The sequence below is a fragment of the Eschscholzia californica genome, unplaced genomic scaffold, assembly GCF_041429995.1.
Source record: "Eschscholzia californica isolate CP2 unplaced genomic scaffold, dmEscCali1.0.p SCAF_4, whole genome shotgun sequence".
Lineage (NCBI taxonomy): Eukaryota > Viridiplantae > Streptophyta > Magnoliopsida > Ranunculales > Papaveraceae > Eschscholzia > Eschscholzia californica.
The window spans coordinates 428,566-453,311 of record NW_028238461.1 but is presented as its reverse complement, the minus strand read 5'-3'; the positions used below and the strand labels follow the sequence as shown (position 1 = coordinate 453,311).

At 36.4% G+C, this 24,746-nt stretch overlaps 3 protein-coding genes and 2 pseudogenes across 5 annotated transcripts; 4 read left to right on the top strand and 1 right to left on the bottom strand.

Moving 5' to 3' along the window:
- The first annotated feature begins 314 nt into the window (after window positions 1–314).
- Window positions 315–2,911, top strand: LOC147541180 (wall-associated receptor kinase 5-like; annotated as a pseudogene).
- A 7,969-nt stretch (window positions 2,912–10,880) lies between these two features.
- Window positions 10,881–11,606, top strand: LOC147541179 (uncharacterized). Its single transcript, XM_086674147.1, has 2 exons — window positions 10,881–11,100; window positions 11,311–11,606. Exons 1-2 carry the CDS (start codon window positions 10,881–10,883, stop codon window positions 11,604–11,606), a joined length of 516 nt encoding a protein of 171 aa, XP_086530273.1.
- A 170-nt stretch (window positions 11,607–11,776) lies between these two features.
- Window positions 11,777–15,728, top strand: LOC147541178 (cyclase-associated protein 1-like; annotated as a pseudogene). Its single transcript, XR_015223990.1, has 10 exons — window positions 11,777–12,185; window positions 12,795–12,963; window positions 13,333–13,397; window positions 13,628–13,949; window positions 14,049–14,196; window positions 14,338–14,447; window positions 14,561–14,616; window positions 14,701–14,757; window positions 14,839–14,982; window positions 15,247–15,728. The product of XR_015223990.1 is annotated as a cyclase-associated protein 1-like (transcript).
- A 69-nt stretch (window positions 15,729–15,797) lies between these two features.
- LOC147541177 (deoxyuridine 5'-triphosphate nucleotidohydrolase-like) lies at window positions 15,798–17,369 on the top strand. Of its 2 annotated transcripts, XM_086637598.1 has the most exons (5): window positions 15,798–16,007; window positions 16,076–16,106; window positions 16,233–16,629; window positions 16,713–16,804; window positions 16,921–17,369. In XM_086637598.1, the coding sequence occupies exons 3-5, from the start codon at window positions 16,301–16,303 to the stop codon at window positions 17,163–17,165; spliced, it is 666 nt and encodes a 221-aa protein (XP_086493724.1). In that variant the 5' UTR covers window positions 15,798–16,007; window positions 16,076–16,106; window positions 16,233–16,300; the 3' UTR covers window positions 17,166–17,369. The 2 variants fall into 2 exon arrangements, with proteins under 2 accessions (XP_086493724.1, XP_086493723.1); XM_086637597.1 differs by having other exon boundaries at window positions 15,967–16,106.
- Window positions 17,370–18,275: 906 nt separating this feature from the next.
- LOC147541176 (U1 small nuclear ribonucleoprotein 70 kDa-like) lies at window positions 18,276–24,600 on the bottom strand. Its single transcript, XM_086637590.1, has 11 exons — window positions 24,152–24,600; window positions 23,201–23,315; window positions 23,032–23,111; window positions 22,435–22,510; window positions 22,261–22,325; window positions 22,112–22,174; window positions 20,042–20,123; window positions 19,777–19,939; window positions 19,531–19,608; window positions 18,676–19,281; window positions 18,276–18,583 (listed from the first exon to the last, which is right to left on the bottom strand). Exons 1-10 carry the CDS (start codon window positions 24,269–24,271, stop codon window positions 18,702–18,704), a joined length of 1,422 nt encoding a protein of 473 aa, XP_086493716.1. The 5' UTR covers window positions 24,272–24,600; the 3' UTR covers window positions 18,276–18,583; window positions 18,676–18,701.
- Window positions 24,601–24,746: the final 146 nt, after the last annotated feature.

Below are 24,746 nucleotides of genomic sequence, written 5' to 3'. Positions count from 1 at the left end.
TCTAATATCTATTACTTCATAGTATTTCTTTTTCTTGTCAAATTGCCCCACCTATCATCGAGAATGTTTGAATTTTATTAAGGTAATGACTCCGTCAATATAATAAAGTCGCAAAGTAAGAAGTCGTCAAATAATAAAAAAAAAAAGAAATGAAGCAGTAAAAAATAGACTCTCGCGAGGAAGAATTACTTTATGACTAAAACCTCTTATATAATCAGAGAATTCTCAAATGATTAAGGGCAAATGAAGATTGGCTTCTAATCAAAATGAATTCATCTTCGTTAGTACTAGTTTTCATATTGTTCCTCGTACCAATGACGATGACAACGGATATCACAAAGGCTGGATGTCAAGATATACGCGAAGGCGTTAGAATTCCCTACCCATTTGGCATCGGTGAAAATTGTTATTACGACAATTTATTTTTTTTGTTGAAATGTTATTACGACAATTTGTTCGAAGTAAAGTGCAATTCCTCCTTCAATCCTCGGAAGGTTATATACAGTGACGATACAAACATCACAAACATATCAATAGAAAATGGAGAGGTAAAAATGGAGTTTTACATGGCCACCAATTGTTATGGTCTAGATAGTTATACTGCTTCAGCTTATTTTTACAAAATTCAAATTTTCGACTACTAAAAACAAGCTCTTCGGTATCGGTTGCAATACTATAGCTTCACTCGGAGGAAAACTAAAAGGAACTTATAGCACAGGATGTATATCTCTTTGTCATAGCATAAATGATGTGATTAATGTAACTTGTTCGGGGATTGGTTGTTGCCAAACTTCCATACTGAAAGGCATTCTTAATTACGATGTCTCGGTTTCTATATAAGAAGATACAACTACGGGTATGAGTTTAAATGCGACAACAAGGATGACTTCTAATGCATGTAGTAGTGCATTTTTAGCTGAAGAAGGTTGGTTCAATTTTACTACATCTTATTTGGATGGATTCGATCGAAAAGCTTGTCCAGCAGCAATAATCGATTGGACCTATTGGGCACGAAAAATGCAACCAACCTAAAAGAAATTTGACTAGTTACGCTTGTGGACCGAATACTGAGTGTCACGAATCGGAAAGTACTCCTGGTTATCATTGCAAGTGCAAGAACGGATATGAAGGCAATCCGTACCTTACTAGTACTTTAGGTAGTTGTCAAGGTACGTAACTACGTATATATTCATTTACGGTATCAACTTAATTTTGCGGATAATCTACATCTTTCAGAGATCACATCGTTGAATATTTCTTCAGATGTTGATGAATGCACGTTACATCCCGATATATGTAAAGGAGTATCAAATATTTGCACAAACGTTAAGGGTAGCTACAATTGTTCTTGTCCAATGGGTTATCGTTCGGTTGAAGTAAGAAATACTACAATATTGGATTGCTATCACCCGACCAAAAAACGGTCTCACCTCATAATTATAGGTAAGTACATTAGTTATTGGAAAGATTGTAGTTATTATCTTCAAATATATAGGGATGCTAGGCCATTTGGAAGGACAATGCTATTCATGCTCAAACATTACACCGAACACATTCACTGCAGAATGTATTCAAGTGCGTGAAGTGCTCGAAGGATTCCTTTGTGACGTTATCACAAGTTATGCCTAGTTATTACATGAAATGACATTTCTAATACCTAGTTATACATGCGTAAACGTGCTAGTTGATTGACTTAACTTATATATGCAGGTATTTGTGTAGGCTTATTCCTTTTACTTGTAATCACCTCCTGGTTATACTGTGGATATAGGAAGATAAAACTCATCAAGCTTAGAGAAAAGTTTTTTATGCAAAACGGGGGTTTGATGTTACGAAAACTCCTTCACGAAAGAGAAGTAGTCGAAACTACTCGGAGTAGCACCCAAGGTAGAAATAACCCAATTGCGAAGATATTTACGACGGAAGAGTTAAACAAAGCCACAAACAACTACGATGAGACCCGAATTCTTGGTCAAGGAGGATATGGTACAGTTTATAATGGACAAGTTGTCGCTATTAAGAAATCCAAAGTAATAGATAGGACTCAAATCAAGCAATTTATAAATGAAGTAGTTGTTCTTTCACAAATTAACCATGGAAACGTCGTTCGACTCCTGGGTTGTTGTTTAGATTATGAAGTTCCTTTGCTCGTTTATGAGTACTTCATTACAAATGGAACCCTTTTTGACCATTTACACAATAATCCGGAGAACCTTTCATGGGATAACCGTTTAGCAATAGCTACAGAAATAGCTGGATCACTTGCTTACTTACATTCTGATGCTTCAATACCTATAATTCATAGGGATGTCAAATGAAGCAACATACGTTTAGACGATAACTTTAAAGCTAAAGTATCAGATTTTGGAGCATCGAGATTAGTTCCATTTGATCAAACTCCATTAAATACAGCAGTGCAAGGAACTTTTGGATATTTGGACCCAGAGTACTTTCTAACAAGTCAACTGACGGAAAAGAGTGATGTCTATAGTTTCGGAGTTCTTCTTGCAGAACTACTAACTGGTGAGATGGCAGTTTCTTTTGCTAGACACGAAAATGATAGGTACTTAGCAAATTTTTTCCTCTCTTCAATGAAAGAAGATCGATTGTTTCAAATTCTAGACGATAAGTTTGTGAATAGTAAAATGATGAACAACGATATCAAGTGGAACAAGTTGCTGAGCTAATAAAGAGATGTTTGCGAATAAAAGGAGAAAAAAGACCTGCAATGAAAGAAGCATTCATGATGTTACATGGGTTAGTTAGAAGGTCTACCAATCATAAGTGGGTATTCAATTTGAAGGAAGAATGGAATGAAGATGAAGATAGTATGTTCATAGGAGAAGGTAGATTGAAGTTCTCTTATAATGGTAGTACACATATGATGATGGTAAAGCAATGTTGTCTTTAGAAGTTGGGAGCCGACGATCTAATTAGTACTACCTCATTTGTAAGCGACTCTGATACAACGCCGCACAACTATCTCGGTCGAATTTGGTGCAGTATGTGGCCAGCCATGATCTAAATCGACTCCGATACAACGCCGCACAACTATCTCGGTCGAATTTGGTGCAGTATGTGGCCAGCCAAGATCTAAATCTTGTCATGTCATATACTTCGTTCGGGGTTCAAAGAATAATGATCATTCATAGTCATTTTTTCACTTGTAAATGAGGTAATGCTGCTAAAGTGTCATTTGACCTGGTGAAAGCTTGAAAAGGTCGAGGAAAGCAAAACATTGTTTGGAGCTCAAGCCAAGAGACTCAATAAAATAAAGTACAAGTAAGCAAAAGACAGTGGTAGTATGATAGATTTTTCGTGTTAATGACTAAACTAGAGTATGTTCTATCTTCTGCATGTATCTAATTTATATCAGTATATCGCTTAATAGTGACTTGTTTGAATCTTCTATACATAGCATCTCTCTTTGCGAAGGTTGTTCTTTGTTTGTTGAAATTATTGTTAGCAAGGTTATTATATAACTTGATAGCAATCCAAATGTGATTTGTTCAACACAGCAAATATGAAGTTCTGATGTTCCTTCTCTCCCCTTATCAGTTTCTAAAATCGTCTTCTATACTCTGAGAGTCGTTACATTTAATATCACAACAATTCATCGTAAACAAGTACATAAATTCCTTACTCTTAAAAGAAGAAGGATGCAGCGAGCGAGCCTGTTAAGCTGCGATTAAGCCTCAGTCTTTCCAAAAAGGGTAACTTTATTGATAAGTTCCCAGAATAATACCTTTCTCATCGAGAATTTACAACAACTGAAACATGTTTCCACTCCATTTTCATTACGAAGATGTATCACGTCAGGATCCGTTGCTCAAACCGAATCACGCCAACGTTATGGAAGTTCCTGGATCGTTTGAAATAAGAGTAGTACTCAAGGCACCCTCTGATTTCAGAATCCAAAATGGAAAATTCAACAAAAAAAAAAGTACATAAATTGAATCCAACATGTGACCATTAAGTTTTCGGAGTAGATTATTACATTTATGTTACCTGTTATTTAAATTTCAGTTACGTTGTGCTCTCCTTTTAGTAGTTTCTATTGTTATATTCCAAACTTCTCTCCCTTACTATGTTTCTTAATAAAACTGTCACATATGAACCTAACTTCATCAAGTCAAACACGACACTTACCCACTCTGAGTTTTTACAGGGTTGCGTTGCAGCTTACAAATGCACACAACCGCATGAACTTCCCACTTTGTTTTCCTATTATAGCACAAATGGAGAGAAAAAAAGAAGAGTGAATCAAATCATTCGAACAGATATCTGACCATCATAATAATCCCCAAGGAAATACCTCTGCATATTTCAGTTTACAAAATTTAAGTAGCTCCCACAAGCAAATATAGTTAGGGCTAGCTGCCACAATGAAATATAGACAGGACCCAGATGGATTCGAACCATCAACCTCTCCAACCACCACCAAAGTTGGAGCGCTCTTTCCATTTTGAGCTTATAAGTCCATCATCAAACGTTCCATCCATATTCCTATCTATTTAATAGCTTTGTTTTTTTTGAAAACTATCTCTTTAATATTAGAGAGATGTACAATTGAAAATTACTCAAACCTCATTAAGTTTCATCTCTAATTTTTGCAACAAAAGGAAAAAAAGGTTTATATCTATTCTTAATTTCAAAAACGGGGCTAAGACTAAGTGTCCACATTTTGTTTTCAGTATTTTAAAAAAAGAAAATATTAGTGCACCAAAGTATTCTATTAAATCTGCGTTTAATAGATACCTTTTCAAGTTTCACAATGTACAATTCTTATTCTATATTAATTATTTTTATGACACCATTTGATTTACTTTTCCACAATAAAATATTTTTAATCAATAACCGGATTAACCAAATAAATTAATAACAAATTTTACCTATCCTGATCTTTTGGTTGCAAAATCCATATTAGATTAGGTACTTACGTACAATAGATTTTAAATTAAAATACAACAAAAATTAAGCTTGAAACACATAAGGATCACAGCTTTTAAGTTTTTTTTTTGCATAAATCACAGCATTTAAGTTCCCGAAAAAAATGCTTGGATAATGTTCATTTTTTGGTGAAAAAATAATAAAAATAAAACATAAACAGGTGGCCAGAGAGAATACAGTTTCTCCACTACGAGATAAAACAATTTCTCACTCCTGTTTGAAGATGGGAGGCAATCTTACAGGCACTCCAATAATATTCCTCAATTGGACTATTATTTTATAGAAAATATATATTACTTGCTATTCTATGCCAATTGAATAATTATAAAATAAGATTCTCAAACAACAAAATTTGATTTCTGAGCAATACGTTTAAAAAAAAAACTACAGTAAATAGCTTAAACTATTATTTTACCGAAAATATGTTACTTTTTCTTCCTTGTGAACAATGATTTGGTTTTGGAAGCATTGACACCGAGGGAATACCTAGCTAAAGTTGGTCATGGACAACTCATCTTGAACTGAATACAAGTGTGAATACTAGCTTAAAGAAAAACATAACACACAAACTACAGATAAAATATCTTAATTCAACCACAATTAATATTTAAGAAAATGATACGAAAGTGGATTGAATGAACAAGGAACAGAAAGAAATGAATAAGAAATTCTGAGGAAATGAAAATGAAATGAACATGGCAACCAATAGATTTCTCCAAACCCCTCCCACACAACTAGCTACCATACAAAGAAACTTTCCTCTTAATTGCTTTTACTGTGCAATTCTCCACATGAATTCACCCTCGTAATAAATAGATACATATGTTTACACCAGCCGTTAATAACAGTAACTAAATTTGTTTACAACTAAATTCGAAACTAAAGCTTACTTGCAGACTTCAAAGAAAAAAAACAAAAACTTATTTGAAAACTCAGAAAAAAAAAAAAACAAGATCATTTCCACCAATTATACGAATAAGTCGAATAGATTATCCAAATTGACATTAAAAATCAAAGGCGGGAGTTAGTAAGGCTAAAAATCAAAGGCGGGAGTTAGTAAGGCTAAAAATCAAAGGCGGGAGTTAGTAAGGCAATTGGCTAATTCAGAACTTATTCGCTTTGGACTCGCCCAATTTCAACTGTTATTTGTTAACATCCCTAATTTCAATTGATTCGTACATGGTGATTTCAATGGAACGTAGAAATGGAATATTATGCATATGCGGGTCAGATATCAGGGGCTACATATTCAGTCTGAAATCAGAGGTCGACGGAGGTAAAGGTAAACCGGTGGTAATGACACCAAATAAAGCTGCCTACCTCTGATTTCCGCCATAGATCGGACCAAATTGTTAGTTACTTCAATGGAAGCCGACGATTTAAAATTAAATTATAATTGCTCGAGTCGAATTAGTTATACCTTCAGAGAGGGATCAGGATTGCGTTGATTGGTTGATTGATGGCACTGCTTCGTCTACCAATTTGATGAATAATTGAATCGTTTGATCGTGATTTTCAGTTGTAATTCAGCTTGGTTTGCGGTGGATTTGGAATATGTAGTAAAGAGGATAAGAAGACGCACACCGGAGGGGAGATCCCGAGCTAGATCGCCGTGCGATCTCCCCCCAAAACGAAAAACTGAATTTTATTAGGGTTTCGTTGACCTGCCAAGCAAGCGCACCTGACATGGCAAAGGTCTGGTGACAAAGAGGTTATGATACATGCCTTCAATGGCTTTGCACCTATCTCTTTCAGATCTACCTTCCTTTTCCTCTCACGATCAACAATTCTTTCATCTAAATATCAGATATAATTCTCCGATGGAACCTCCGGTACTTCACGCAACCTTCACATCGTCCGACGGCTGCAGATCTGATCAACGTAGCTATCTGCTGGCTCACGTACCGATCTGCTGAAATAGCGTCTCCGAAACGATTGACTTTGTTTCGCATCATAACAGATCAATCAAACTGGCAAGAAAAACCTGCAAAATAAACCAAACCAGAAAACAAAAAAACAACAACAACAACAAGAAAAGTAGTTGTTCTTCTCGAAAAATCCCGGTTACTATGAACGAAAGTGAAAGATCTGATGCTGAATTGATCTGGTTTTTAATGATTTGCAAAGATTCAACACAAGAAAACCAGATCTAAGTTCTATTGCGAGATTAGAGGACGAAAACTGCGTGAAAACTCTAGAATCACCGAAGAAATCTTCGAAACTTTATCGATAAAATTCAACAAGAGATTAGATCCAAAAGAAACACGAAAAACAAAACAATTTAGAAGCAATAGATCGTCAAGAAAACAGAACAAGGAGAAGAAAGGATGAAAACTAAAAAACGAATAATTCTGGAACTGGGGAAACCCTAATTTATTGAAAACCAAGGGAGAATTAACGGATAAGATTGATTGGTGTGGTTTATAATCGACGGATAAAATGTAGGAAACGTGGTTGACTTGGTTCCTTGCTTTAAGATAGGGCGGTTCAAATCAATCGACGGTTTCTAGATGTTACCCACTCTTTTTTACCCATCGGATGGTTGACACGCTGTGGTTTGCGTTGTTTGAAAGCAACTTCGTTTGCTTGGTCATATCCATTCACCTCTAACAACACGTCGTCTGACTCATACCCCCTGTGTTTTGGAACAATGTAAAAGGGGGCATCTGCCCAAATTGTTATTCTCAGCGTGAGAAAAGAGATTTTACAAAAGGGTCCATGGGTTTTAAGTCCAAAATAAAGTTCAAAAAAAGTTTAAGGTCCAATCTTCCCAGAAAATAGGTTTTTAGTCCTTTTCGTTTTGTAAGAAACATTGTTGATAAATAACGTGTTATGTATGACACATATAAAAAAAATGAAATAAAGTATGGAAAACATGAAATAAAGTATGAAACTTTAACAATAAATAACAGGTAATTTATGAAACAAAACAAGAACTTTTAAACAGAAAAATACTGTAACTTTAAAGTCTAGACATACTTTAACTAATTTGGACTAAATATCAATTATAATTATTATTTTGGCTTAAAATCCTATATTAATATTAGGGGGGACTAAATATGTGTTTAGGGGTAGATTTTTGGACTAGGAACCAAAAAATTCTTTACAAAATTCTATTGACACCCGGCATAAAGGTGACTGATTGACTTGTCCCTGAACCAAAACAAGGATTCAGGTGAGAAGAGGTTTCACACTCACAAGTCTTGAAATGTCTGGTCAGTCCGGGGATACTTCTGATTATATTTTTGTTGGACTAAAACTTTTTTTTTTTGTTGTTGAAAGAACTCCTACTAAAACTATGACAACCACAACAAATACACATCATGTTTGTCAAAAATAAAAGTTGGTTAGGAATCGAAAATCTTTTACATAATGGTTTCACTCTTTCTCTCTCTAAACGAAGGTTAAAAGTCTCTCCAACTCCCCCTTGTGGATCAATGATGATGGATTTGAAAACAAGGTTGTTTCCAATAAACATTGATAGCACGACTGCGATGATGATACAAAGGAGAATAGAAGAACAAAAAAATTGGCCAAGTGAAGGGGCATTTCGAGCGCCTCCTCAATTAGGCGCCCGCTCCAAACAGGGTGTTAATAGGCATCCGCGCACGCGAACAGGGGCGAGCCCACATAGGGGTCCGTGGGGGCGCAGGCCCCCACGACCCTAATGTGACACGTTAATGTTATGCGACATTTTGCCGCTATATTAGATATATATATATATATATATATATATATATATATTCATTTTTCTAACACAATCCTTCCATAGCGTAGTTGGTGAAGGGATTATGTTTTAATATTGAGGTCAAGGGATCGAGTCTCACACATAACATTTTCTTTTTTTTTTCTAGAATATTTCTACTACTTACACTTTTCTTTCTAAAATATCTACTACTTAAGTTAGTTGAAATTATTGTTTGGTGACTTGTATTTTGAATTTCAAAAATGTCTTTTTTAGACTTTTGTTTGGGTAAACATGTTATTAGGAAGAAAACTTAATCTTCATCTTTTTTTCCATTACAATTACTTCCTCTTCATCATCTAGCATCGTTCTTGTTAATCTTCACCATTATCTCTTCATCCCCTCTTATTTTTTATTTCAGTGTATTTTGGGAATCCAGTTGGAGGAAAGATCTTTGATCCATATTGAGAAAATTAGAGATTGATTGTTATACATCAAAATTACCACGGAATATCTAAACTATAAATAAAATTTTGTTAAGAATTTGCTTTTCGATTCTAGCTTGATCGTGTCTTGTGGAATTCTTTCATTACCTATAACCAAAGAGGTGCCCCCACTCATAAAAGTTTATGGTTTCGCCACTGCACGCGAATATGATTCCCGTCAATGCCTTTGGCCGGACTCTAAAAAAAAGTCTTTCTTTGTGTTCAAAAATTGATTTTGTTATTTTTTGCTTATTCATATCCATATCCCCATTTCTTTTATTATTTATCTTTGATTGTATTTTTCGTTATATATCCTAATGTTATCTCTCACTCTCTCTCACACGGTCTCTCTTTCTCCCTTCTTATTATCTCACTTTCTCTATTGTCTATTTCACTCCCTCGCCTTCCCTCTTTCTCACTGCCTATCTCTTTCTCCCCCTCTCTATAACATACATAGTTCCCTCGAACATAAGTGTTCTCTTCGTCAGAATCAGACCTTAGGGCGAGGGGGCTCTCTAGTGGTCGACTAACCACATATCTATCGGGGTCGGTAGGGCATAGAGTCTAAAAAACTGGGAGAGATCGTAATCTAGGGTTTAGGGAGCGAGACAATTTTAGATAGAGAGATCTACACACAAAGAGATCGAAATTTATGAATCCCATTAACGAATTTATGTTATTTTTAATCTTTCATGAAAAGTTAAGAAATAGCTTTTGGTGATTTTCAAAGATGGGTCATTGTGTTTTCTTATACATGGTTGAGAGTTCATCCCTTAGTCTAAGAGATTGGGTCTCAACGGTTATGAAAATCACGAAAATTGTGGAGGAGAGAGAGAATGTGAGGTAGTTGACAGTCGAAAATGGTCGTGGAGGTTGGAAGTTGTGGTGGTGAAAGTAATACGAGCAAAGTTCAATCAAGTGAACTTTTGGACAAAATAATAAATATGACCTCGAGTCAATCTCGATTGACTAAGTTTTTCTTTGTACCCTAAGGAATCCACCTCGACTTATGACACAGAGAGAACAACATATTTTTTGAGAAATAAAAGTATTAGGTGGAAACTTTGTTTCAACTTACGTTATTCGAAAAATTGTTATTGTTTACAATTTTTGGTATTTTTTCGTACTTTTCCCTCTCCTACTCCAACTACCACAATTTCATGGCACCGACACCACAACCGTTTATAATGAGGTGTCGAAGAAAACAAAATTTTGATTCCAAACTACTGTAAAAAATGGGTCGGAAGATCCGTGTTCTTTATATCCAGTGCCAATAAGTGTTTTAGGTCAAAGAAGAATGACCTTAGTCAATCTCCTCCTCGAGTGCTAACAATTTTTTGCTGTGGTGCTCTAAGCGGAACCGTGAGCCAAGGAGCCGCTAAAGAATAACGGGCCTGGAGCACAAGGTGACGCTGCTTTTTCCGCAATTTGGGCGGGTCTGATTTTAAAAAATGATGCTTCTAAAGGCACCGGGGCAAAAGGCTGTTAGCATCCATCTCTATTAGCACCAGACCCAACTGCTCCTCTCTCTGTTAGCACCGTACACTTATGTAGGCACCGGTCAAAAGCCAACTTAACCCTAACCCTCCATCTATCTCTACAAAATCTGAACTAAATTGGGAATTTCAAACTTTTGGAAAAAGTAGAAATTTCAATAAAAAAACAAGTCTACAAATCTAAATCAACTTATCCATTAAAACTCTTCTTCTTCTCCACCGAGCTATCAAGTGAGGGTATTATTATTTTTTGAGGTTTCATTAATGGCGACCGACTTTGCTGAAGCTTTGGTTAATGGTGATAGAGAAGAGAAGATTAAAGCAGGAATAGATCTTAGTGAACTTAATAGTAAACAAAAGAAAATGTCAATCAATATTGATGGTATAATTGATTGTTTTGTTTCATTGCTTTATTCTCAAGATTATGAATCAATTGAAGCTTCTCTTCTTGCTCTCATCTCTCTCTCTCTAGTGGCAGTGATAGGTAAGTCATTTACCCATTCTTTCTCTCTCTAGCTGTCTCTAAATTTTCTTATGGGATATCTGTTTATGTTCCAGGAACAAAATTAAGATAACAAAAGTAGGATCTATACCAGTACTAATACAACTACTTGTGGATGAAATATTGGTTGAACTTGTAATAGTGGTTCATTAACACTTTCAAGTTGCAAACAAAACAAAATGGTAATTGCAGAATGTGGGGTCATTCCGATTCTACTCGAAATCTTGAACAGAGAAGATCACAACAATGGGTATCACCAAACTAGTCTTGATGCCATTAACATACTTCACAATCTCTCAACTTCTCAAGAGCTAATTATACCCATAATCTCGTCGGGTACAATTTCTTATGTACTCCAACTTATTTACAAATCAAATAAAAGTTCGCCAATCATTGAGAAGTCGGTGGGATTACTTGAAACACTTGCTTCTTCATCAGAAATAGGAGTTCCCAATTTGAACAACCAGAGGAGAAGGAAAAAGAACTAACGAAGGTGAACATCACCCACATTAAAAACCGGTGCTTATAGAGGACCATTGACCCGAGTCAATAAAATTTGCGGATGCTAACAGTCTTTTGGCCGGGTGTCTTTAGAAGCACCTTTAAAAAATCAAAGTGTTTTAAAAAAAACAAACGACCATATAAAAAAGAACAAACAATACCCGCGCTCATATCGCTCCAACTTCTCCTCCACCCTTTCAAGAAAAGAAAACAGATTATCATCATTATAATCGCATTCAATTAGAGAGAGAGAGAGAGAGAGAGAGAAAGATCTGATCAAACCCTAGAAATGGATGAGAAATTGATACAGAGATTAGAGTCAGCTGTTGTTAGATTAGAATCACTTTCATCTGGATTCAGACCAGGTAGTAGTTCTGCGGATGATTTATCTGATGCTCCGACAGATCCATCAATCACCGCTTATGAAGATCTGATAAACCAATTCGTTGGTAAAGTTTCTTCTTCAGCTGAGAAGCTCGGTGGAAAAAATAATTGAAATTACAAAGATTCTCGAAGAAGCATTTTCGGTCGAAAAAGAGCTTCTTATCAAAATCAAACAAACACAGGTTAAGTTCCTTCATCCTCTTCAAAAATTTGTGAATTTGAATTGGAATTATCATCACATGCATTAGAATATCAATTTGATTTACACAAAATGATGGAAACTGACTATTTATATGTGAAATTGTTAAACATGGGTTAAGTTTTGTTACTAGATCACTATTTTTCCATGCAGGAATATACTCACACTCTTTTTGATTTTCTTTGGGTGGCGCGGAGCACGTGTAACCATTGGTCTGTCACGTGTCATGTTAAGTGTGTGGTTTATCATGTGTCGTCCTAGCTCCGATACCATGTTAAGTTTGTGGTCTCTCATGTGTCGACCCTAGCTCTGGTACCATGTTAAGTTTGTGGCCAGTCATGTGTCGACCTAGCTCTAATACCATGTTAAGTTTGGCTGTCACGTGTCGGCTTAGCTTTTATACCATGTAAAGTTTGCGGTTTGTCATGTGTCGGCCTAGCTCTAATACCATGTTATGTTTGTGTTCGTGCATCTAACTCAAAACTAATTGGCAAAATGTATATCACCTCGATATTGCATTCTTGTACTTTTTTCTTGTCCGGGGCTATTTTCATAAAATGCGTCACATTGAATGTTGTTTTTGATGTTACAGAAGCCTGATGTGGAAAAACTTGCGGAGTTTTTGAAACCGTTGAATGAAGTGATCACAAAAGCAAACACTTTTACAGAAGGAAGGAAACCTGTTTTATTTAACCACTCGAAAGCTGTTGTTGACAGTCTCACAGCTTTAGCTTGGATTGCATATTCTGGCAAAGATTGTGGTAAGAAAACCTTCTACTTAACATTATATATATATTGCAAAAAGACCTGTTAATTCGTCAATCGGAGTTGGTCAAGTGACATTGAAAGCTGGAATGTTCAACCCCCATCTCTAAATTCAACTCAGTAGAAAAAGAAGAAAAGAACAACTGTTGTATGAATTTTCTATTTCATATACTTGACTTTTGTCCTTTGTTTGTCTTTAACATTCTGATGTTAAGATCTATCAAGTATCACATCTACGGAATGCAGTGAATGTGTCAAGCTTCCTTTATACTGTCATAGTAGAAAATAAAATGTTTATGCACTCCGGGTTATAGCTTTATGTGTCGAAGTCCGTGTCATTTTTGTTCATGGTTTTTCTTTTCAAGGTATGAGTCTTCCTATTGCACATGTGGAGGAAAGTTGGCAAATGGCGGAGTTCTATAACAACAAGGTATGTGGATACATTTCACTGAATGAAGATGGTTGTGCTACTTTGCATGAAAATTGAGTTTAAAGGTTAGAAGTTCGTAGGCAAGTTTAGTCAATAGGGCCTAAATGAAACTGCTTTCAACTCCTAGTTCAGTCAATTCTGATGGGAATAAAATTTTGAACTTCATTGTTCATTGATAGACTACGCATATACATAATAGGTCTGCACTGAATTTCAGTATTTTGATTCAGATACTTGTGGAATACAAAAGTAAAGACCCAAATCATGTGGAATGGGCCAAAGCTTTGAAGGAGCTTTACGTAACCGGGTTGCGGGACTATGTTAAGAGTTTCTATCCTTTGGGTCCGGTATGGAGTTCCACTGGCGCAACATTTGTTTCTGCCCCCACATCAGCCCCGTCAAAAGCTCCTACAGCAAGTGCCCCTGCACCTCCAATTCCTCCACCAGCTTCTCTTTTCACTTCAGAGTCTTCTAGAGCTTTGTCATCACAGCCAAAGAAAGGGATGGCTGCTGTTTTTCAAGAACTTAGCTCGGGAGAAACTGTTACCGCAGGTAACTGGGCAATCTTTTCTTTCTTATATACAAGCAACCGATATTAGCTCTTATTACTGATGCTAGTTTTTTTTTTTTTAATTTAATTGTGCTTCTTAGGACTGAAAAGGGTAACTGATGATATGAAGACGAAAAACCGCACAGACAGAACTGGCGTTGTCGGTGCCAATGTAAAAGAAGCAAGAACGAGTTCACCTTCCGTTTCTAAAACAGGACCTCCAAAGTTGGAGCTTCAAATGGGACGCAAGTATGTATCTAATCACATGTTTCAGATTGGAAAATGCCCTTTCTTTTAGAAGGTGCCCTCTCTGTTTAGGCTGCCCTCTATGGAAACACTACTTAGTTCTTCTGCTGTGTTATTTGCTTCTCTGCTATTCTGTTCTGTCAGATGGATCATTGAGAATCAAATTGGAACGAAGAACTTAGTCATTGACGACTGTGATTCTAAACAGTCTGTTTATGTTTATGGGTGCAAAGATTCTGTTTTACAAATTCAAGGTAATTGTGACGTTCAAAACCTAGTGGAACTAATGTTCATATCCATCCCAGTAAAAGATCAGAGTGTATGCTATTCATGAGAAATGTTAATACTTCATATTCATAATTTGCAGGGAAAGTGAACAACATAACAATCGACAAATGCACGAAAATGGGAATTGTATTCACGGTTAGAACAAAACCTTGGAGATCTGAAATAAGCTATATTTGAGTTCAATGGATAGTTTTTGAGATTTTGGGTCTTGAAAAACAGGATGTGGTAGCAGCTTGCGAAATTGTGAATTCTAGTGGTGTTGAGGTGCAATGCCAGGTACCCATCCGTTCTCTATGACTATCTTGCCTGAATTTAAATTTATTCTTTCAATAGAGTCCATAATATTATTATATTCAGGGATCTGCACCTACAATCTCAGTGGATAATACTTCAGGATGTCAGTTATATCTAAGTAAAGAATCGTTGGAGACTTCTATTACAACCGCAAAATCCAGCGAAATCAATGTATTAGTACCTGGTACTGGAACAGACGGTGATTGGGTATGTTGTTTCTTTCATTTTTCTTCTCCGATTTTGTGTATATAAGGTAATAAAGTAATAAAAATCTAAATGGAGTTCTTATGAGATTGCTCCATGTAAATATATCTATTGACAACTAACATGAGATTATCAACTTGATATCCCACAGAGAAGTTTTTTGATCTTTTTTATTCAAATAAGAATGTCATAATCGAGTATTAATTATACTTGGCATTTCCGATAGATGGTATTCTGAACTCTGATGTGCTATCACTTCTGTTACAGGGGGAACATTCTCTGCCTCAGCAGTATATTCATTATTTCAAGGATGGGCAGTTTGTAACATCTCCTGTTTCTCATTCTGGTGCATAAATTAGAGGAAACAAAAAACGCAGGCATTTGGTGGAAAATTCTCAGAAAATAACCCTTTCATCTTTTACTGCGTGAAAGGCTAGATGGTTTTGTTTTACACGTTTCGTGTTGGTATTCGCTTTCTCGATTTTACGTAGTTTTGTGAGTGAGATGGCTTTGTTGTTGTCCACCCTCTCTGTTGGAGAGGAGTTTGCGATGTTTGTAAGTTTGCTTACGTCCGCTTTCATGTCATTGGAAAAAATACAGACTGTCTACGTAATGGTTGTTATCAGAAATCTGACTCAGAGCTCTGAATCGGCATAAGTCAGATCTGGAAATGTTTCTTTTTGTATTAACTCGTGATGTCGGATTCTTCTGAATTGTGGTTTTAAGCTTTGGGTTCTTTCTAGCCAAAAGATGCAGATTCAAACTAGTCATATTAAGAACTTAGCACATAAAAGATCTTCCTGTATTATACTACACTTGTCGACAATGTACCGACTTGACACGGGTAGAAGTAAAAACATAAAGTTACTTGCAATCTTGAATCAGGAGAAGTAAGTGCCCGCTCATAAGTATCAAAGTAAACAACATCTCTAGTGACCCTGAAGGCTGCATCATCCTATATAACATGTTAGTTCTTTCTAGTACGATGTGGTCTTGGAAGTGGGTTGTAGATATAAAATGTCACATTAGTGGAGACAAAGTGGGATGTTCCTCCTAGTGAGGTCTTTTCGAAACCGTGAGGCCTAAAATGTCAAAGCGGATAGTATCACTAGCATCTCAAAAGCCCGGTATCACCCTCTTCTTTATATAACTCAGATCTCTCTTTTATCTATTTTCTCATTGTTAGTAAATGAAAGATGCACATATTCTGTTCACTGAAATGTCTCAGTGAGACTAATTTTGTTTGAGCTCAGTTTATTTTCAGTTGGGTGGAAAAAATCAACGCGCGGGAAAATCCAATTTTATTTTCCCACTAAATAACATGGCGGGAATAATTGGCGCCAAATTTCCCCCACACCATTATGTGAAAATTTCTGTATTTAAATCAAACCCTTCTCCTCCAAAATTTCCACACTTATTTTATTTCACAAAAACTTCAATCCATCGTTCTCCTACTACTCAATCTTTCTCTCTCAAGATGTCTAATTCAGAAATCAATGAACCAGCACTCAAGATTCAGAAACTCCATGAAAATGGAGTTTCAGATTCTTCTTCAAAAGTTCTTCCTCTTTTGAAAGTTAAAAAACTCTCAGAAAAAGCAGTCATACCCACAAGAGCTTCAGCTCTTTCAGCTGGTTACGATCTTTCCAGGTAAAACCCTAAACCCCTTTCTTCATCTATGTTCATTAACCTTCTTGGGTATCTCTGATTTTCATTCAAATCTCTTTTTGTAGTGCAATTGAGACCAAAGTTCCAGCAAGAGGAAAAGCCCTAATTCCAACTGACTTGAGTATTGCCATACCCCAAGGAACATATGCTCGTATTGGTAAAACCCTATTATACCCTAAATTTTTTTTTGTTTTTATTAATGTTTATTCACATTTTCTTGTTTCAATTTTCTTCATGAAAATTCTTGAAATGTTCATCATGTTTGATTTGTAGCTCCACGGTCGGGACTAGCGTGGAAGCATTCGATCGATGTGGGTGCAGGTGTGATTGATGCTGATTATAGAGGACCAGTTGGAGTTATCTTGTTTAATCATTCTGATAATGATTTTGAAGTGAAATTGGGTGATAGAATTGCTCAATTGATAATTGAGAAAATTATGACACCAGAAGTAGTTGAAGTTGAAGATTTGGATTCAACAGTTAGAGGTTCTGGTGGTTTTGGGTCAACTGGGGTCTAAGATTTTTCAGATAAAAAGTGGTACTGTAGGTTGTTTTAACCATCTTTTCTTGTTTCAATGAAGAATAGAACAAGTCCAACTAATTTTGTTCAGTTCTGTTATCTCTCTATGTATATGAGAGAGAAACCAATATTTTTTATTGGTTTTGAATTGATTTTGTTGGATTCATATATATTATATTATATATAGTGAAAATTAAAGACAGTCCAAGCTTTTTGTTATAGTTTCATTGTCTTCTTTTTGTTATAGTTATTGATATTGTCTTTGTTTTAGATATCTTAGGTTTACATTTCAATGAGGTTTTATTCTTAGGGAAGGCTCCACAAGCTCACTCAAAAGGGCTCAACATTTATGAATTTTGAGTTTTTGCATATATCTCATGCCCCGACACTATTGCGTTTGATGTGAAATTATCATAATTCATCTCTCTTAAGTGAAGAATTGTGTTCAGCTTTTGTATTATAACATTAGAAGAAAGGAAAAACAATTCTTGGTTCAAATTTCTACTTAAAGGTAGATGTGAGTGGACATGATTTAAAGAAACTTTGAGATTATTTACACTGTTATTTGTTAGTATAAAACTGAATAGATAGTTGGGTAGACTATCGTCTATGTTTTTTGAGGAGGAATGATTTGTCTGCAGTTAGCTTGCCTAAGCTTGCTTTAGCCATTGCCTTCACCATTACTAGATAAAGTGTGTCACAGGGCAAGGGTTGAACAAGGCCAAGGACAACTTTAGATCCTAAATGTTGATCTTGATCAATCAAAAATCTAAATGCTCATCTTCACCAATCAAGGATCTAAGTGTTTATCTTGATCATTCAAGGATCTAAATGTTTTTAGATCCTAAATGTCAATCTTGATCAACCAAGGGTTAAAAAATATACTTCTCCCTCTAAAGTTGCTCTTCAATTTCTTCATTTAGGGGAAAAAAATTCGAAAACTGTTCATTTTCTTCATTCAGGGCTTAAAACAACTCACCCTTCAAAATTGACTCATATGGCCTTCATTTTTACCAAGGCACCTTGATCACCTGTGCCACGCTATAGCATGCCTTCGACAACATAAACTATCACAATTGAAATAAAGATTGTAACAAAAGAAAAGTGATAATCCAACTTGAAAGGTCCTGATAACTGCTGGTAAATACCAAGGTACAGAGTGTTTTAATGGAAGCAAAAGACAACAGAATGATCCCAAAAGTACCAAAGCTTCAGCATTATTTTACACGGTCTCAAAACCAAATAAAACTACAATTCACCTAAGCACCAACCTGAAAATGAAGTTATATCGAAAAGGTGTCCGACTTAAAATGGAACCAAATCCATGACAACGAGAACCATAAAATTCTCCAAAACCAAAGGTAGCACGGTTTGGATCTTGAAAGCAAATATAGTGAGCCCTCTTTGCTTCTGTCCCTGTACCAGAATACGATATTAGAATATTAACATAAAAGGGATAAAAAAACGAAGTCAAAATGTGCATGAACTTTTCGAGTTATTTAACTTACTGAAATGATAGCATCTGCAAGGCCTATTACTCGTACTCCCGTGAAGCAGACCCATCCATACGTGCATAATCTCGTTCACGATCACGAGAAGTTGCACGAGCATTTTGGTAATTCTCAGGCTCCATTTCATCATTCTGGTCATAGCGGTCACGATCATCCTGAGGCTCCAGATGGTCATAACGTCCACGATCATGGCGAGAATCTGAATGTTCATAACCATGTTCCAATTCATGGTCAGGGTCTTTGTCTCTTTCACCATGCCTGCTCCTTCTGTGCTTTGACTCAACAGGATCATGTTCAGATTCTTTGTCACGAGAGTGTCGACCATCATGCTCAACATCTTCCTGCTCACGATCTCTAGGGCGATCTCGACCACGTTCACGGTCTTGGTCTCTGTCGCGGTCACGACCACGTTCTCTATGCCGATCACGTGACCGTTCATGATCACGCCCACGATCCCTTTCCTTATCTCTATTCCTGTCACGATCTCTGTGGTGTCTGTCCTCTCTTGGTTCTCGATCCCTTGTTCTGTCATGTGAACGCTCACGGGATTTCTCACGTTCCACGTCTTTATCTCTTCCTCTTTCACGAGACTTCTCCCTGTCCCTGAAATATTACAGTAGATTCTTTAAAAAGATGAAATAAGCAAGGGAGCTGATCCATCTGACAGAAACTAATCCTAATTTCTAGAAAAAGACCAATTAGGAGAACACGGACATTTAGTTGATTCAAAATTCTTTAGAAATTCAAAATTCTTTAGAATCGAAGTTGTTTGATCAAGAAAATCATTACCACAATGATTAATGTCACACAAAAGAGTAAAAAGATCAACTAAGCAGTTTGAGGAAATCTTACCGATCTCCATGACGTTCTTCTTGGCTTCTCGGTTCCTCAGATCGAGCTGCTCCTCCGGAAGCTATTTGCTGAGGCTCTCTGAGAGTTTTAATATGTGAATGGGAAGTCAGTATGAAATCATAGATGCTAGGAGACATGAGACAAGCAGCACCATTAATTTAGTGGCATGTGCACATACATGAGGTGGAATCAATCAGATTATTCAAGTATGCAAAAAAACAATACAGAAGCAGTAGAACAGATCACCTGCCAGAGTACTTCTGATTGACTTCTTCACCTCCAACCCGGGTTGATCCAAGTCCACCACCCAGCCTGCGAGGCCTCCAGTTTGGCACAGTTCTACCACGTTCAACATCCACAAGCACTCTTCTATTGTCTAGCTTCCTTCCATCAGCTTGCTTATAGGCACCTGCAATTGTTACATAGTCAACCGCCAAAGACATAAGAATGAAGTACTCAATAGTACAGAACTAGTGAGAGCATAGCTTGGATGATACACAATAACACAAACCTTTCATATCCCGTGTATGTGCATACTCGATGAAGGCATAACCTCTTGGCTTATTTTGCACTTTGTCTGTAATAATACGAACCTGAGGAGTTCGTGTAAGGGGAAAATAATGAAAAAGAAACTAAACTTAAGAGCAGTAACATTATCGGAACGAAAAGGCACATTATGAAGACAAAAATGAAGTTCAAGTGCTATTAGTATTAGCTATCAATAATGATTCAATTCTACAGGCCCATGGATGTTTCAAATAGTAGAGACTAAATGGCACAGCATACAGGCACTATGCCTTACAGGCCATGCTCACCTTCTACTGATTGTTGTTGAAACTGGTTGTCTGCCTTCAAATAATAGAGGTCATATAGTGAAATATCTTCAACTTGCCATATTTTTAACTCTTTTTCCAAGTACTGGAGTTACTTTAAATTATACAACAAGTGATTTGTCGTTAGTATATTTGCCAAGAAATTCTGCATAAAACTTATTATTGTAAACGTCTTTTCCAAACCTTGATGCATGAACCAGAATATACCTCTAGGGTTTATCTTATACCAAGTTGCGAAGCTAGATCCTGGACACCTCGAGCTGGTGGGGCTTCACTCTTTGATAAGCCTAGGACGCAGACTACTTTGGACCGTCGAAATCTTGTTTGGATGCATAAATAGTAAAAGGACTTACTAGCCTAACCGTGCAAGATGCATTACCATTATCGCTAGAGTCGGCAGATATATCTGAACTGTGTAGCTGATTTTCCCAGTGGCGAAATAGATTTACCATCCCCTTACCAGGGAAAACTTAAAATAACAAATTAATTTTAAATTGAATAGGGAATACCAGAAAATTCTCTGATCTGCCGAGGACTATGATTGACCCTTAAACTCAAAACTAAAACTCTTTAGTAGCATCATAAATGAACAATACCCATAAATAAAACAGAAGAGGTTGTGATACTCCCGCCTTGTGTTTTACCTAGCACAGGAAAAGAAGAGTAGATGCTCTCATTTGACGTAGCTAGCGCCCTACGTAAGACTCGTTACCTTGCACACTAGGAGTTTCCAGCTTCGGTAGGCAAAACACCAGATCATACAGCAAAATCCAACAGTGAAACTAAATAATCATCACCTTTACCAGGGTGTTCAAGAACTACAATAGGAAAACTAAGACAATGCCTACTCCCTACAAGTTTCCAAGCCACCACAATCATATCTTAACAAGGGAAGGATGGAGGAAACATAACTATACTACCATTAGCTGCACGATACCTGTTATTATCATAACTGTGATCACTAACACCAGTTCATTTTCGAATCACCCGCAACTACCCTTCCAAAACTAATAAAGGTTAAAAGTAGGGCGTGCATCATTACTCTTATTCACATTAAATTTATAGAGCTTCACCCCAATGCATCACCCTGCTGCAAAAGATTGGTGTGCGGACATCACAAGAAAAGAGCCTTCAATTACCTGCTAATCTCGAATCCCATACTGACCCACCACAAGTGACTTTAGGAGAGGGAGAAACTCAACAACTTCCGCATTGGCATTCAAATAAGTGATGTAGCGTACAAGAGCGGGAGTTCTCAGAGATCCAATGCCCTTAATGTATCAACTTATGTGGCAATCAAGTTGTCCGATAGCGATATTAACATTCTTACTGACATGAGAATAGCTTGAGAAACACTATGTAGACGGATCTTATAATTAATTGACAGCTTAAAAGATCAAATAGCCTAAGGAAAGCTTAAGATTACGCCGCTGGTTTCGTCATTAAGTAGATGTAAATAATACCCAATTTTTTTTTTTGTATAAAATCTATATCTAATGATTTCAAATACTTCAATATAAAACAAAGAAGACGCCGCATAGCCTCTAAACAAATGATAGAAGAGCTGTTAAGTGAGGAAAAATATAAATACCCAGAATTATGTTTTTGAACTTGACAAGACAATATCTTCATCAGTCCACATTTTCTCACAATTTTTTTTTAATGATTGAAGGAGCAATATAAACAAACCTCTTACCGAATATGTCAGAAGGTAATAACCTGAAACCTTTTGACTCTAAAATACTTACCCGCTTAATTGGTCCATATGATTCAAATTCCCTTTTGATTCTATGCTCAGTTGTCTCATAATTCTGCAGAAGAAAAGAAAAACATTAATTATCTTAAGAGAACTTACGGTCCAAGCATAATAACAAGATAATACTACAAAAACACTCACAAGCCTTGCCACAAACAATGTCTTGTATGGATCACCCACTATGTTTGGATCATTAGACGGATTATCTGCATGGATTCACGAGGCATCCACAAATGAACCACGTAAGTTCGTTAGTTCGATATGTATATAACCTAATAGAATTATAATTAAAAAAAGGGATAGAATTAATTATACATTTCTCGAGCTCTTCAGCAGCTTTTCTTGCACCCTCTTCTAGTCGAAGTTTGTGAACTCGTGCCCTCCTTTGCACCTGTCAATACCAAAATGCATCAGCAAAAAGACCCATGAGATCAGTGGAAGCAAAGGACCCATGAAGTCAGTGGTAGCAAAAGTAACAAAAGAAGCAGTGAGTGACATGTCAGACTGGGGCGATCATCTCAGAGAAACATAACAGCTACTTATTTCTGTAAATTACTGAAGGTCAAGGCCTCGTAAGAAAATAACTATTTCATAGGTTCTCCTACAATTTTATTGTTAGGTCTGCTAGAGAATGTTCAAGAAAGAAACACATCGGTATATTTCTCTTTTTCAAAAAAAAAAAAAAAAAAATACCTATGTCACTATGCAGTAGTTCATGACAAGTTTATGACATAGTCACATGACAGCCACTAGCCACATGCAAGAATCAGAACTTCACCAGGTCTCCTCCATATGAAAGCGACTATGTAAGTCACAGATGGTGAATTGATGCATGCATTCACATCAAATGACTCACAAGTGAAAGAAAGGAGTTGGAGTTATAATTTAGAGAAGCAAAGGGAAGTAACTTACAGCAGTTTCACCTTCTTTGACAGGTGGAGCGTACTCAGGGTCTCCTGGCTCAGCAAACTTACTCACAAATTGTCCCATTCCTTATTAGAAAAGGAAGTAACTTCCATTAGTTTAACATATTCCTTAATCATGCAAAAACAAAAATCAAAACATGGAAACACATATATACCCGAATATGATGGGCATTTCCTTTTCTCAGGAGGCGGCTTATATTCCAAGGGAGGTCGAGGCTCAAATAATTTCAGCAGATTGTTTGTGAGCCCAGTTGGATGACTTTGCCCAATCTGCAATAATAAACACCCAAAAAGGAAAACTGACAGAAGTTTCTCAAAACCTAATCTTTTCACATATCCAGAGTTCGCTAATAACTTTTTCATGGCAAGAAGATATTCAGAAAGCCCTAAACTGGTTTTAAACCCCCTTTCTGCCCACCATTCATCTATCTAACTTATCTATCAGGCTTTCAATGAATCTTTTCACATACCCAGAGTTTGCTTATAATTTTCTCGTCATGAGAAGATATCCGGAAAACCCTACATACCCCCTTCCTGCCCACCATCAAATTTTAAATGATGCAATGTACACATTTTATATCCTTAAATCATGATTAGATCTGAAAAGGTCACATATAGCTGAACCACTACCAGTGATCTGAAAAACCTAAGTCATATTGAGTTTGACAAAAAATAATACCCAAATACTCAACTCAAACCCTATGTTAATTTCTAAAAGAAACACAGGATCGAACCTTTCAGAAAAGGGAAAAGAACAACACTAAGGAGCTGAACATGATGGAAAAATGAAAAACTAGCTAACCAAAAAGAAACAAAAAAAAAAAAAAAAAAAAAAAACTAAAATTGAAGCCAAGAAGAAAAACAATGCGAAAGTTTAATTGAAGAAAATTAGCTCGATTTCTGAACAAACAATACCCAAATACTCAACTCAAACCCTAGGTTAATTTCTAAAACAAACACCTCGGGATTTCATCGCACCTTTCAGATTAAGCTGAAAATGATCGAAAAATGAAAATGAAAAACTAGCTAGCAAATCGAGGGGCTAATCAAAAGGAAAAACAATGAAATGAAATCAAGCTGAGAAGAGAAGGAAAAACTAGGTATACCAATTTTAATTGAAGGACATTAGCGCGATTCTGAACTTTAGCACGAGCTTGGACGGATGCATCTCCTCCTCCTCCACGATTATTGCGCATAAAAGCGTCATTATTATTAAAATCTCCCATCCTTTTCTTCTTGATTTACTCTTGCTGATCTCAAATTTCTTCTGCTTTTCTTCAGCAGATGAAAAGGAAACGAACTATTGAGAGAACCCAAGAGAGGGTTTTAGGTCGGACTTAAATAGGAAGAAGAGGGCTGCCAAGAACGATTTGACTCGGTCACTCGTGACTCTTTCATTGGGAAAGTACTAGGGACTGACTGCCCATCACTTTGACTTACAAATCTCATTCGTCTAGACTTTTGGAAAAACAAAAAAGAAAGGAAGAAAGAATTTTGGTGGTACAAAATCTTAAAGAGAACACGTAAACTTGTCACATGTCCTGGGATATCCGATAAAATTATAAGAAAGAATTAAAGATTGTCGACAATAACAACTTTCAGCAATTCTTAGAGTTGTAGGGAAGAAATTGTTGTAAGAGAGATTTGAGAGAAATAGAAGGCAAACAAAAAGATTTGACATGTGAGAAAACACACAAACAT

Bases quoted from the DNA above. Each gene is read 5' to 3' on its own strand.
- LOC147541179 (XM_086674147.1), top strand. From the start codon at position 10,881: ATGGCGACCGACTTTGCTGAAGCTTTGGTTAATGGTGATAGAGAAGAG. The intron at 11,101-11,310 runs GTAAGTCATTTA...TGGTAATTGCAG, and splicing joins CTCTCTAGTGGCAGTGATAG to AATGTGGGGTCATTCCGATT.
- LOC147541177 (XM_086637597.1), top strand. From the start codon at position 16,067: ATGTCAAAGCGGATAGTATCACTAGCATCTCAAAAGCCCG. The intron at 16,630-16,712 runs GTAAAACCCTAA...CTCTTTTTGTAG, and splicing joins GCTGGTTACGATCTTTCCAG to TGCAATTGAGACCAAAGTTC. The intron at 16,805-16,920 runs GTAAAACCCTAT...TTTGATTTGTAG, and splicing joins AGGAACATATGCTCGTATTG to CTCCACGGTCGGGACTAGCG.
- LOC147541176 (XM_086637590.1), bottom strand. From the start codon at position 24,271: ATGGGAGATTTTAATAATAATGACGCTTTTATGCGCAATAATCGTGGA. The intron at 22,511-23,031 runs GTAAGTTACTTC...TGGTATTGACAG, and splicing joins TCAAAGAAGGTGAAACTGCT to GTGCAAAGGAGGGCACGAGT. The intron at 19,282-19,530 runs GTAAGATTTCCT...GTAATATTTCAG, and splicing joins GAAGAACGTCATGGAGATCG to GGACAGGGAGAAGTCTCGTG.